The 15,917-nt window shown below is 46.4% G+C and overlaps 1 protein-coding gene across 1 annotated transcript; it reads right to left on the minus strand.

The window, feature by feature from the left end:
- Positions 1-12,783: 12,783 nt before the first annotated feature.
- LOC137421143 (C2 calcium-dependent domain-containing protein 4C-like) lies at positions 12,784-14,417 on the minus strand. The gene has a single exon (XM_068106890.2). The coding sequence runs from the start codon at positions 14,132-14,134 to the stop codon at positions 13,205-13,207; it is 930 nt and encodes a 309-aa protein (XP_067962991.1). The 5' UTR covers positions 14,135-14,417; the 3' UTR covers positions 12,784-13,204.
- Positions 14,418-15,917: the final 1,500 nt, after the last annotated feature.

The following is a 15,917-nucleotide window of genomic DNA, read 5'->3' on the forward strand; positions in this document are numbered from 1 at the left end:
ATGAATAGATTTGGTGAGCAAGTCGAAAGCATCCTTTTATAGAAGAAGAAGAAAAAGGTGTTATAGTATACGACAGAATACAGTTCTTCAGGGGACAGTTCAAACATTTTTAAACAACGTGATCACGTGAGCACGAACAACGTGGTCGAAGAACGAACGAACAAATAAGAACGAACAAACGGATAAGAACAGAGAAGGAAATATTTTTTTTTATTTTTTTGAGTTGGGATTTTAAAACAAGGAAGTATGGGGTGAAAAGACCAGGAAAAACAGAGACCGAAAGTAATTGCAGCGCAATCGAAGAACCGCTGAGACAAAAACAAAGCCTCAAGCCAAGGTCGGACACGGTAGCCTACTTCACTAGGCCTCAGAATACGCGATACGAACTAACCGACGATTCTGTACACAGGTCTGAAAAACCAACACCGAGAATCCTATTAAAGACACCCCAATAGTTACAGACACCGAAAGAAAGATACAGTTTCGACAAAAACACAATTGTGAAAAATTACTTAACTTCGAAAGTGTGCGCGCATGGACAGTTTTGAAGAGACGTGACCTCCAATCTTGCGCATGCACACAATTTTGGAATGGGATGTTCGATGTTCGCGTGTCCACATACTTTTGGTCATATGTAGTGTTGATATATATACACATATATATTTATATATATATATATATATATATATATATATATATATATATATATATATATATATATAAAACACAGTTTGTGTGTGTGTGTGTGTGTGTGTGTAATGTTACCGATAGACTCCTAAACGGAGAGGCTTACGTGCTTGATATTTGGCATAGACATGGCCATTGAGCCTGGGACGAACATGGCCGAACTCAAAATATTTGACGATCCATATTTTTTATTCATATTTACCTCAACGCATTTCAGCGCACGGAATAAACGGAATCAGACCAGGTGGGCGCTGATTCGCTCAGAGCGATCACGTGATGACGCTATGACGCTATGAACGATATGACGCTATGACGCTATGAAACGCTGTGAAGCTATGAACGCGATGAACGATATGACGCTATGAAAAAAAAAATCGCTCTGACGCTATGAACGCGATGACGCTATGAACGCTATGAACGATATGACGCTAGGAACGCTATGACGCTATGAAAAAAAAAATCGCTATGACGCTATGAAACGTTATGACGCTATGAACGCTATGACGCTATGACGCTATGAAAAAAAAAATCGCTATGAACGCTATGACGCTATGACGCTATGAAAAAAAAAATCGCTCGCTTTACCAAGGGGCTCGCTCTCCCCCCGTTCCCCTCCCCTCCCCTTCCCACTCCCCTCCCCTTCCCACTCCTCCTCCCCTCCCCCGCCCGGCAATGCCGGGTACTTCTGCTAGTATATATATATATATATATATATATATATATATATATATATATACACACACACACATCATTATATATTATATATACACACACACACACACACCAGTTTCCAAGCAGCACCCTTCAGAGCATCATAACAACGTTGTCTCATCGGAAACCCTTGTGTCCAAGCTGGGCGTGATACTGAGAGCAGGACAGGACCCGCCCGCCCTCCTCTTCTTCCTCTCTTCCTGTGTCCTTCCTCCCTCTTTCCAAACCTTGAAGCAGAACGCATCCTTCCCCACGTGATGCAGTTGCTGGGTGGATCGTGTGCGATTCACGTTTAAGGTAACCAAGACTGTGAAGCCGCCGAACGTTCATTTGTTACCCCTCTGACCTCATCAAGCACACAAAAGCGTCATCTATCGACTCATCACAAAGTCATTGATGTGCCACGTGCTCCGGTAGATTCATCGGTCAGTTTATTTATGTCTCGTCGAAACAAACACGTGACTCGTGACTTGTCCGGTGGATCCAGCACTATCCAGCAGGAATCACAAACACGTGACTTGTGGTGTGTTGTCCGGTGGATCCAGCACTATCCAGCAGGAATCACAAACACGTGACTTGTGGTGTGTTGTCCGGTGGATCCAGCACTATCCAGCAGGAATCACAAACACGTGACTTGTGGTGTGTTGTCCGGTGGATCCAGCACTATCCAGCAGGAATCACAAACACGTGACTTGTGGAGTGTTGTCCGGTGGATCCAGCACTATCCAGCAGGAATCATAAACACGTGACTCGTGAGTTGGCCGTTGGATCCAGCACTATCCAGCAGGAATCACAAACACGTGACTCGTGACTTGTCCGGTGGATCCAGCACTATCCAGCAGGAATCACAAACACGTGACTTGTGGTGTGTTGTCCGGTGGATCCAGCACTATCCAGCAGGAATCACAAACACGTGACTCGTGACTTGTCCGGTGGATCCAGCACTATCCAGCAGGAATCACAAACACGTGACTTGTGGTGTGTTGTCCGGTGGATCCAGCACTATCCAGCAGGAATCACAAACACGTGACTCGTGACTTGTCCGGTGGATCCAGCACTATCCAGCAGGAATCACAAACACGTGACTTGTGGTGTGTTGTCCGGTGGATCCAGCACTATCCAGCAGGAATCACAAACACGTGACTTGTGGTGTGTTGTCCGGTGGATCCAGCACTATCCAGCAGGAATCACAAACACGTGACTCGTGAGTTGTCCGTGCGATCCAGCACTATCCAGCAGATGCAGTCCAGGCACCATGCAGGACCGAAATGGGATGGATCACGGATAAACACGTTTTATGTACAAATGGCGATGGATTTTTCGATACATCGTCCAAGGTGCTCGGTTTTTCATGGGACGAATCAGCATATGAATGAATGTCTGGATTGGATTCGGCAAGAGAGACAATAAATATAATTTAAATACAACCCAAGTGCAAATATCTGTCATGAAAGAAAACAAAATTCCGAAATACGGAAGTTGGACCAGTCATTGGCATCACGTGACACCATGATTTGGTGCTTGGCGCCTCTCACGTGACTCAGCGTGCTTTCCCTCACAATTTCCCATATCGAAAGTCTTCTCATGGACCCCACATCTGGCTTTGTGAATGGAATCCTTCACGAGCCAAACCGACCTCCCTTAGTCACGAGGGTTTTAAATAGCAAAGCTTTGACATTGTACAATATAAAATGAGGCAATTGTGTGTGTGTGTGTGTGTGTGTGTGTGTGTGTGTGTGTGTGTGTGTGTGTGTGTGTGTGTGTGTGTGTGTGTGTGTGTGTGTGTGTGTGTATATGTGTGTATATAGTGTGTGGTGTGTGTGGTGTGTGTGTGTATGTATGTATGTGTGTGTGTGGGTGTTTGTGGTGTGTATATAGTGTGTGAGTGTGTATGTGTGTGTGTGTGTGGTGTGTATATAGTGTGTGAGTGTGTATGTGTGTGTGTGTGTGTGTGTGTGTGTATGTGTGTGTGTGTGTGTGTGTGTGTGTGGTGTGTGTGTGTGTGTATGTGTATGTGTGTGTGTGTATGTGTGTGAGTGTATATGGATGAGTGTGTGCACGTATATGCGTGAGTGTGTATGTGTATGTGTGTGTGTGTGTGTGTGTGTGTGTGTGTGTGTTTGTTACAGAAGTTACTTCGATACATGGGGGGACTATGTTCCACCTTCTGAAACCAGCATATGGAGATAACAACGAATCCACCTTTAAGGCCCTTTTAAGACCCCCAAGACCCGATACGACCCCTAAGACTATTTAGAACCCTAAGATCCTCCAGAACCCTAAAAGCTTTGTCCTCCTAAGATCGTTAAGACCTCCAAGACACTTTAGGTCATTTAAAATCCTAAGACCCTTCGGTCGTAATTACGTATTCATTGAACGTAGTTATATTAGGTAACTACCCTAAGATCCCCAAGACCCTTTATATCCCTTCGAACCCAAATACCTTTTAGAACCCCAAGACCCTTTAGGACTCCTAAAACTTCGAAGACCCCCTATGAGCTTTTAGAACCCTGAGACCTCCCCCCCCCCCCCACCCCCCAAGACTATTTAGACCCTAAAGACACTTTAAGACCAACTTTATCACCTCATGCAGACCGATTACGACCGCTTTCTGTCGGGAGTGTTTGTCCCACCTGACATTATTCATTTTAAACGTACCTTGTATATGCACCTGTAAACCTAATCCAGATACACAGTTCATTCACTGGTCGTGACCCGTCCGGGGTGGAGGGGGTAGTTGTGTAAAGCACGTCCCTCCACTCCGCTTAAACCGATTCGAATCTTCACCAAAATTGAATGTTCTTCCTTGTCAGACACCCAACCTGTCCACCAGGTTTTGTCTGCATCCGTCCGCAACCTTTTGAGATATCTTGTTCACAAACAGACAGACAAACTTTGCAGACAGGGGTGAAAACAAAACCTCCGTCGACCTTCGGCCACGAAAGTAATAACGATGTTACATTTGCTTCTCTCCGATCCGTCGCTACCTGTCGTGATTCCAGAGAGCAGGTAACCATATCAATTAGAGTTTTTTTTTCTATTGCCGACGCATATTTGATGAAACCTTTAGCATATTTTTCAAAACTCTGAACACACCATCTAATACTATTACTCAAACATCCAAGTTTTGCAAAAACTCCTTAATACAGTTTCATTAGTTTACATATCAACATAGGCGCAATACACCTGGCGCTCACCTGGTAGAATAAACAGTATACTGCACTGACTAAAGGTATTTTAAACCAATTTAAATGGTTGCTGGAAGACAGGGAAGCTTGTAGAATCATACGAACATAATCATAAAACTTTAAACAAACAAACAAAAAAAATACCTATTTTAGGGGGCAACACCCCCCCCCCCCCCCACCCCCTCCCCCAACCCCGTGTACATCCTCAGACCCCAATTTTTCCAATGCCCTGAACAAACATTGGTACATCACGGGTGGTGAAGGTTGTGGTGAAGTTTCATCAAAATTGTGTTTGTAGGTTCTGAGAATAAAGCAAATACCTATTTTGGGGGATCAAACCTGGACCCCCGGTAGACCCCTTTAGACCCCGATTTTTTTTAATGCCGTGAACAAACTTTAGTCACAACACAACAAATATCATTGGTTCACGAGTTATCAAACAGAGTGACCACTCTATTCGTCATGGGTGTGTGTCTGTCTGTGTGTATGTCTGTCTGTCCGCAGCATAACTGCCCGATGATATCATCCGATCTTGCTGAAACTTGGGTGGGAGGTTGATATCATGATCTAGTTGTGTCCTGCCTAGAGTGGGCGTATTGCGCCCATTGTGGGCGGAGCCATACCCGAAAAAGATGTCTTTTTAGGGGGTATCAAGTTCAAGCTACATCTTCTCCGAGGGAGTTGGTGGAATCTGACAGGGGTTTCGGTATTTGGTTAGGGCAATATCATGTGTCTAGCCCAACGGAGCTCGATTTTTCATTTTCGCCTCAAGGTCAAGGTCACAAGGTCACGAAATTTAGAAAAGTAGATTTTTGATGCTTTTATTACATTGTTCACTTCCTGATAGGGTGAAATGTCGGACATGATCTTATATTATCACATACATCATGAAATACAAGTTTTCAAACAAATTTCAGAATCTTCGACCTTTGACCTTTGAAGGTCACAAAGGTCAAATTTTCAAAGTTGTCGGAATCGAACCGAATTTTCGGTATTGTGTAGTTAACTAGTCTCATAACAGATTTTATACATTCCTATTTATATATTTTCAATGTCGGTTTGGACCTTTGTCATTGAATACCGCTCGCTTGTGAACCATCGTCGTCTCCTGACTTGTTTGTGCCAAATTTAGTTGCAATCCCATCAGCGGTTTCGGAGAAGAAGTTTCAAGTGTTTACAATCGGACGGACTGATGGAATGACGGACTGACGGAATGACGGACTGACTGCCTGATGGACTGACTGGCGGACTGATTGATGGACTGACTGACTGACTGATGGACTGACTGACGGACTGACTGGCGGACTGACTGACTGACGGACTGACTGACTGACTGACGGACTGACAGACCTTACTGATGGGCTGACGGACATTACTGACCGACTGATGGACGTTACTGACGGACTGATGGACGTTACTGACGGACTGACGGACTGATGGACTGACTGACGGACGTTACTGACGGACGTTACTGACTGATTGATGGACTGACGGACGTTATTGACGGACTGACGGACGTTACTGACGGACTGACGGACGTTACTGATGGACTGATGGACTGCCGGACGTTACTGACGGACTGATGGCCGTTACTGACGAACTGACGGACGTTACTGACGGACGTTACTGATGGACTGACAGACTGCCGGACGTTACTGACTGACTGATGGACTGATGGACTGACGGACGTTACTGATGGACTGATGGACTGACAGACGGACTGACGGACGTTACTGATGGGTGGACTGATAGACTGACGGACGTTATTGATGGACTGACGGACGTGACGGACGGACTGACGGACGGACTGACGGACGGATAACGCGCCATCGCATAAGCTCCCCTGAACTTCATTCCAGCTTCCAGGTGAGATAAAAATGAAGTTTTAAGTCTTGTTTTCAATTCATCAAATTACAATCCTTCATTTCACATCACATTTCACATCTTATTGTCCATTCAGCAAAACTCCTAATTCGTATTTCTTTTATAAATGCACAATGCTTATTGTTGATAATTGCTTTATCTGTGTGTAAACCACGTGATACTAAATTGATAAATAATCATTCTCAGCACTCTTTTGAAGGCTGATTATGAAAAGAACATCAGTGAGTGAAAATATGGAGCAGGCAATTTAACAGAGAGGATGTCGTGGTCGTGGTCGTCGTAGTCGTGGTCGTGCTCGCTGTGGTCATCGTGGTCATGCTCGTAGTGGTCGTCGTGATCGTGGTCATGGTCGTAGTGGTCGTCGAGGGCATGGTCATGGTCGAGGCAGGGGTCAAGACCATATGTAACAAGAACAAGAGCAATCAGGGATTGCAGACCCTTGCCAGGATGTTTTCAGTGGTTTTTAAGGCTTTTGTGTTAAAACAAATATGGTGGCCAAACCACGTGACCGATGACGTCATCATTTTTTTCCCCTCCACCAATTTCTCCCCAGATTATGCTCAAGAAATTTCATCTTGACCGGATGAAGTTTTGTACTTGTCAAATTATGACGTCATAATGGAGGCACCTTTGACATCATTAACAGATGTTCGTCCACATGCAGAGTTCTTTACAATAAGTCAATTTTTTTATATTCAGCGCTTTCGGAGATAGAGGTGCAAAGTTTTTCGGTTTTTCCAAGATGGCGGCCGACCCACGTGACCTATGACGTCATAATGATCATGAAAAAATATACAGGTGGAGTTGCACCTATGGTGAAAATTTCCTGTCAATCGGACCAACGGTTGCAGAGAAAATCATATTTATTCTGGGTGGACAGACAAACAGACAAACGGACTCAATGCAATAACCTCTCAAGCGAGGGTAACGAGACCGAGACTGTGTGTTAGTCAGGTTCACTATGTTAACAAATATAATTTCTTTCAAATTTTGGGATTAGCAAACCTGTACATTTTTGGAATCTTCAGAGCATGGAGAATCTGAAAATCAATGTTGGCATTTGCACAGACACCTGCATGGCCGCCATTTTGGATTTTGAAAATGGCCGCCATAAAATACATATTTTGCGCGATCTCGGCTTCTAGTCAACCTAGAGACTTAATTAAATATGCTAATCCTATGTTTTCTGGGTCAAGGAATCCAATAAAGGCCTCAAAATAGTGCTCAGGATTATAGAAAAGCAACAAACAAAGGTAATTGAAAACCATTGTCTTTATATTTGTGATATAACTGTATTACATAATACATGATATTGCAAGTCCTTTGAAGTTATAGGTTGTTATAGGAAGTTATAGGTAGTATCAGATTGAACTATAAGTCCTATACACAGGATCTACGAGGTCTATACCGTTCAGGAATATGCTTTTACAGATCTTCATCACTGTCCTGAGTGTCATTTTCGCAAAGGTGTCTACGCAAATGCCAACATTAATTTTTGGATTCCTCATGCTCTGAATATTCCAAAAATGTATAGTTTTGCTAATCTACCAAAATTTTGAACGAAAAAACATAGTCAACCTGACTATGCTGTCACTAATGAAATAAGGGCAACAATAGTTAACAGAGGTTTGACCATGAGATAAGCAGGTTTGATGGGAGAATCCATTTAAAACCATGAGAAGAGAAATCCATTTCTTAATCTTGGGAGAATCCCAGAAAACGGAACCCACAATCCTTTGCTTTACCCCGTATACCCAGCGGAGTCGGTGATGTCCATTTTCCAAATCATCCGACTAAACGTTCCCAACACCATTTGCTCCACATGTGACGACTCCCCGCCGTGACCCGACAAGATTTCATTTGAATCACCTTCCCTCAACGTCCTGAACTCGAACTCCTTCAAAACTCCACAGAACTCCATGTGTATGAATTACGATCCTTCCTGAAGAATGAATAATCCACAAATTTCATCATCGCTTCACAAACAAACACTTTCTCCCAGACCTAATTCCTGTCGATACTGATTACAACACGATCACCACTACCTGCTCTAGTTACACGATCACCACTACCTGCTTTAGTTACACGATCACCACTACCTGCTTTAGTTCCACGATCACCACTACCTGCTTTAGTTACACGATCACCACTACATGCTTTAGTTCCACGATCACCACTACCTGCTTTAGTTAAACGATCACCACTACCTGCTTTAGTTACACCATCACCACTACCTGCTTTAGTTACACGATCACCACTACCTGCTTTAGTTACACCATCACCACTACCTGCTTTAGTACACCATCACCACTACCTGCTCTAGTTACACGATCACCACTACCTGCTTTAGTTACACGATCACCACTACCTGCTCTAGTTACACCATCATCACTACCTGCTTTAGTTCCACGATCACCACTACCTGCTTTAGTTACACGATCACCACTACCTGCTCTAGTTACACGATCACCACTACCTGCTTTAGTTACACGATCACCACTACCTGCTTTAGTTCCACGATCACCACTACCTGCTTTAGTTACACGATCACCACTACATGCTTTAGTTCCACGATCACCAACACCTGCTTTAGTTAAACGATCACCACTACCTGCTTTAGTTCCACGATCACCACTACCTGCTTTAGTTACACGATCACCACTACCTGCTTTAGTTACACGATCACCACTACCTGCTTTAGTTACGCGATCACCACTACCTGCTTTAGTTCCACCATCACCACTACCTGCTTTAGTTACACGATCATCACTACCTGCTTTAGTTACACCATCACCACTACCTGCTTTAGTTACACCATCACCACTACCTGCTTTAGTTACACCATCACCACTACCTGCTTTAGTTCCACCATCACCACTACCTGCTTTAGTTACACCATCACCACTACCTGCTTTAGTACACCATCACCACTACCTGCTCTAGTTACACGATCACCACTACCTGCTTTAGTTAGGCCAACACCATCACCACTACCAGATCTAGTTACACGATCACCACTACCTGCTTTAGTTACACCATCACCACTACCTGCTTTAGTTACACCATCACCACTACCTGCTTTAGTTACACGATCACCACTACCTGCTTTAGTTACACGATCACCACTACCTGCCTTAGTTACACGATCACCACTACCTGCTTTAGTTACACGATCACCACTACCTGCTTTAGTTACACCATCATCACTACCTGCTTTAGTTACACCATCAACACTACCTGCTTTAGTTCCACCATCACCACTACCTGCTCTAGTTACACGATCATCACTACCTGCTTTAGTTACACCATCACCACTACCTGCTTTAGTTACACCATCACCACTACCTGCACTCGTTACACCATCATCACTACCTGCTTTAGTTCCACCATTACCACTACCTGCTTTAGTTACACGATCATCACTACCTGCTTTAGTTACACCATCACCACTACCTGCTTTAGTTACACCATCACCACTACCTGCTTTAGTTACACCATCACCACTACCTGCTTTAGTTACACCATCACCACTACCTGCTTTAGTTCCACGATCATCACTACCTGCTTTAGTTACACGATCATCACTACCTGCTCTAGTTACACGATCATCACTACCTGCTTTAGTTACACGATCACCACTACCTGCTTTAGTTCCACGATCACCACTACCTGCTCTAGTTACACGATCATCACTACCTGCTCTAGTTACACCATCACCACTACCTGCTTTAGTTACACCATCACCACTACCTGCTTTAGTTACACCATCACCACTACCTGCTTTAGTTACACCATCACCACTACCTGCTTTAGTTACACCATCACCACTACCTGCTTTAGTTACACCATCACCACTACCTGCTTTAGTTCCACGATCATCACTACCTGCTTTAGTTACACGATCATCACTACCTGCTCTAGTTACACGATCATCACTACCTGCTTTAGTTACACGATCATCACTACCTGCTCTAGTTACACCATCACCACTACCTGCTTTAGTTACACCATCACCACTACCTGCCTTAGTTACACGATCACCACTACCTGCTTTAGTTACACCATCACCACTACCTGCTTTAGTTACACCATCACCACTACCTGCTTTAGTTACACCATCACCACTACCTGCTTTAGTTACACCATCACCACTACCTGCTTTAGTTACACCATCACCACTACCTGCTTTAGTTACACCATCACCACTACCTGCTTTAGTTACACCATCACCACTACCTGCTTTAGTTACACCATCACCATTACCTGCTTTAGTTACACGATCACCACTACCTGCTTTCGTTACACGATCATCACTACCTGCTTTAGTTACACGATCATCACTACCTGCTTTAGTTACACGATCACCACTACCTGCTTTAGTTACACGATCATCACTACCTGCTTTAGTTACACGATCATCACTACCTGCTTTAGTTACACCATCACCACTACCTGCTCTAGTTACACGATCACCACTACCTGCTTTAGTTACACGATCATCACTACCTGCTTTAGTTACACGATCATCACTACCTGCTTTAGTTACACGATCACTACTACCTGCTTTAGTTACACGATCATCACTACCTGCTTTAGTTACACGATCACCACTACCTGCTTTAGTTACACGATCATCACTACCTGCTTTAGTTACACGATCATCACTACCTGCTTTAGTTACACCATCACCACTACCTGCTTTAGTTACACGATCATCACTACCTGCTTTAGTTACACGATCATCACTACCTGCTTTAGTTACACCATCACCACTACCTGCTTTAGTTACACCATCACCACTACCTGCTTTAGTTACACCATCACCACTACCTGCTTTAGTTACACCATCACCACTACCTGCTTTAGTTACACGATCACCACTACCTGCTTTAGTTACACCATCACCACTACCTGCTTTAGTTACACGATCACCACTACCTGCTTTAGTTACACGATCATCACTACCTGCTTTAGTTACACGATCATCACTACCTGCTTTAGTTACACCATCACCACTACCTGCTTTAGTTACACCATCACCACTACCTGCTTTAGTTACACCATCACCACTACCTGCTTTAGTTACACGATCATCACTACCTGCTTTAGTTACACCATCACCACTACCTGCTTTAGTTACACCATCACCACTACCTGCTTTAGTTACACCATCACCACTACCTGCTTTAGTTACACGATCATCACTACCTGCTTTAGTTACACGATCATCACTACCTGCTTTAGTTACACCATCACCACTACCTGCTTTAGTTACACCATCACCACTACCTGCTTTAGTTACACCATCACCACTACCTGCTTTAGTTACACGATCATCACTACCTGCTTTAGTTACACCATCACCACTACCTGCTTTAGTTACACCATCACCACTACCTGCTTTAGTTACACGATCACCACTACCTGCTTTAGTTACACGATCACCACTACCTGCTTTAGTTACACGATCACCACTACCTGCTTTAGTTACACGATCATCACTACCTGCACTCGTTACACCATCATCACTGAATGGAGTGAGAGTGCAGCACGTTTACGAACTTACCTCGAATAGTTCGAACACCTGCACAATCCTCAATGATACCAATCACTCGCTGTTTTGATTACAACAACGTTGGGAGATAATTGTTGGAATTAACCACAATGCAACACTCCTTGGTAGTTGGTATAAGTCGTGGTGTGGTTGATGACTCATTTCGTCGTTTCACAACTCACCGCTCCTTCCCTAACCCCAAACACCCTCACGTCTCCTTCCCTAACCCCAAACACCCTCACGTCTCCTTCCCCAACCCCAAACCCCCTCCTTCCCTAACCCTAAACACCCTCACGTCTCCTTCCCTAACCCCAAACACCGTCACGTCTCCTTCCCCAACCCCAAACAGCCTCACGTCTCCTTCCCCAACCCCAAACCTCCTCCTTCCCTAACCCCAAACACCCTCACGTCTCCTTCCCTAACCCCAAACCTCCTCCTCCCCTAACCCTAAACACCCTCACGTCTCCTTCCCCAACCCCAAACCTCCTCCTTCCCTAACCCTAAACACCCTCACGTCTCCTTCCCTAACCCCAAACACCCTCACCCCTCATTCCCAACCCCAACACCGCCACCCATGAAGTTCCCCACCGCACTGGTTGTTTGTTGTTACGTCACGAGGTAATGATGCAAGATGATTTATTATCGTCTCGGGAAAAAGCCAGAGACGTGAAATTCCAAGCATCACATTATCAGGAAACTCAAATAGAGTTCACCTTCACCCGAGCCCAGGTAACCGGTAAACAGGTCGGAACACCTGCGTGAATGTAAAGAACGAGTTTATTGTGTTCGTACAAACAAGCACGTGGTGTGCGAGTGACATACAGTGCACGAAGGTCCGAGCTTCTCGTTACCGAGGTGTGTTCATTACGGTAAATCAATCAATATATACATTGATCATGACAGGTGAGCTATACATCGATCATGACAGGTGAGCTATACATCGATCATGACAGGTGAGCAGTATCGATAAGATTGGCAACACAAACCGAACTCGTTATCGGAAAATACCGCCAAGTGACGTCACCAATCGGCAGGACAACAATATGAGAGCAGATGGGGGTAAAGAGACCTGTGGACCACACTGTACACACCAACTAAACCGGACACCTGCACGGATGTACCTGTACGGGTCTACGTGTGTACTATAAGTTAGGTTGACCCATCGGTGTAAGTTCCTCCACTACGGAATCAGACGGAACGGGGACAGACCCTCGTGGTCGACGGTCGCAGGCGACGCCAGGAGCGACATCAGACAAAGTTCGGCCTCTCCGAGCTTCGTGTCCCGTTTAATGGCCGCTCCTCCTTTGTTCACCACCTTCACCTGCAGCGACAGGCGTCCCAGGTCGCCGGACGACACGTTCTCGAAGAAGAAGTCCTCGTTGAAGATGGGGTTGCGGGTGTTGCGCACGACGGCGCTTCGCTGCTTCTGCGACTTCCCCGGAGCGAGACAAACGCTCACGGAGCATCCGATGTGCCGGGGATCCGTGCGGGGACCGTAGGCGCCCTCGACGCTGATGAGCCTCAAGCGGAGGAAGCCGCACTCGGGCGCGTACAGGGCGGAGAGGCGCACCGTGCCCGCGCGGCTCAGGGGAACCTCGACCGGGGTACCTGGACCCGGGGGGTCGCGGCAGGTAGGGACGAGACGCCGCGGGACGCACGGACTCGCGTCCGCGGACGACGACACCGAGCCGTCGTCCGCGGACAGAGACCCGCTGCTGGCGGTCGTGGCTCGCTCGAGCTGAGAGTGCAGGGCTCCCGACGAGGAGCGCGCCATTACGGGCGAGCCGAAGGGAGACGAGTCGGCGGACGACAGGGACTCGCCGTCCAGGTGTCTGACCGCCCGGCGGAGCGCCACGTGCAGCGGATCGGGCGGGAGCAGCGAGATTCGCGCGTCCTTGCGCCCGCTCGGCGTCGACCCGGGACGTCGGGTTCCCTCGGGATCGTGCGCCGCGGGGGTCGCCGCGCTCCCGAGACCGCGCGGGATGAAGAAGTCCGGGATGTTCCCGGGTGTGAGCACGTTCACGAAGGCGGACGGACGTTGGAGCCCGGGTGGTCTCTCGGAGGTCTGTGGGGGCGGTCGCGCTTCCTTGTTGCTCTGTAGTAACCACATGGCCCGCGGTCTCTACCTGGAACGAAATAAAACGAGGTGCTCGAGTTCAGCGCAGACCTCGCTTTACCTCCTCCCTGCCCCTCCCTGCCCCTTCTTGCCAACTTAGGGGCTTTCTCACACATGCTCCGCCCACACCGCTACTCCCGAACGCCGCCCCGCCTCCTCCCACATGTATTCTCCGCCTCAGTTGGAATAAAGGGGAGTGACGTCACACATGCTCCGCCCACACCGCTACTCCCGAACGACGCCCCGCCTCCTCTAACATGTATTCGCCTCAGTTGGAATAAAGGGAACGTGAGGTCACACATGCTCCGCCCACACCGCTACTCCCAAACGACGCTACTCCTCCTCCCACTTGTATTCGCCTCAGTTTGGATAAAATGAACGTGACGTCACACATGCTCCGCCCACACCGCTACTCCCAAACGACGCTACTCCTCCTCCCACTTGTATTCGCCTCAGTTTGAATAGAGGGCACGGGACGTCACACATGCTCCGCCCACACCGCTACTCCCAAACGACGCTACTCCTCCTCCCACTTGTATTCTCCTCAGTTGGAATTAAGGGAACGTGACGTCACACTTGCCCCTGGAGACGGCGGTTGCTCATTCAGAGAAACATCTGTCTCCTCGTTTCCATTAAACTATTAAACGAAACTCGTTCCAGATCTTTCCTCCACAATGGGAATTCACCTCGTCGCGACGATCACGTGTTTCGCTCCTCATTTATGTAACTCACTAAATGGAGCATCTCAACAAGGTCATTGGATGGTCAACCTTTACTGGGGTCTGGAGCACCTTTAGTGGTGAAAAACACAACAAAACGAGAGCTGTGCCCGACTCACCATTCCGTCCTCACCATTCCGTCCTCACCACTCGGTCCACATCATTCGAGCCTCACCATTCAGTCTGCAACATTTGATTCTCACCATTCTATCCTTACCATTCAGTCTGCAACATTTGATTCTCACCATTCTATCCTTACCATTCTATACTCACCATTCAATCCTCACCATTCTATACTCACCATTCAATCCTCACCATTCTATACTCACCATTCTATCCTTACCATTCAGTCTGCAACATGTGATTCTCACCATTCTATCCTTACCATTCTATACTCACCATTCAATCCTCACCATTCTATACTCACCATTCAATCCTCACCATTCTATACTCACCATTCAATCCTCACCATTCAATCCTCACCATTCTATACTCACCATTCAATCCTCACCATTCTATACTCACCATTCAATCCTCACCATTCCGTCCTCACCATCCAGTTCTCACCACTCGGTCCACATCATTCGAGCCTCACTATTCCATCCTCACCATTCAGTCTGCAACATTTGATTCTCACCATTCTATCCTTACCATTCGATCCACAGCATTTGGTCCACAACATTCGAGCCTCACCATTCTATACTCACCATTCAATCCTCACCATTCAATCCTCACCATTCTATACTCACCATTCAATCCTCACCATTCTATACTCACCATTCAATCCTCACCATTCTATACTCATCATTCCATCCTCACCATTCAATCCTCACCATTCTATACTCATCATTCCGTCCTCACCATTCCATACTCACCATTCTATCCTCGCCATTCGATCCTCACCATTCGATCTCACCATTCGATCCTCACCATTCGAGCCTCACCATTCCGTCCTCACCATTCAATCCTCACCATTCCTTCCTCATCATTCCGTCATCACCATTCCGTCCTCACCATTCCGTCCTCACCATTCCGTCCTCACCATTCGATCTCACCAT

Source organism: Myxine glutinosa, chromosome 2, assembly GCF_964187855.1.
Source record: "Myxine glutinosa chromosome 2, kmMyxGlut1.1, whole genome shotgun sequence".
NCBI classification, from domain to species: domain Eukaryota; kingdom Metazoa; phylum Chordata; class Myxini; order Myxiniformes; family Myxinidae; genus Myxine; species Myxine glutinosa.

What these genes read in the sequence shown, in the direction of transcription:
- LOC137421143 (XM_068106890.2), bottom strand. Translation starts at nt 14,134, where the DNA reads ATGTGGTTACTACAGAGCAACAAGGAAGCGCGACCGCCCCCACAGACC.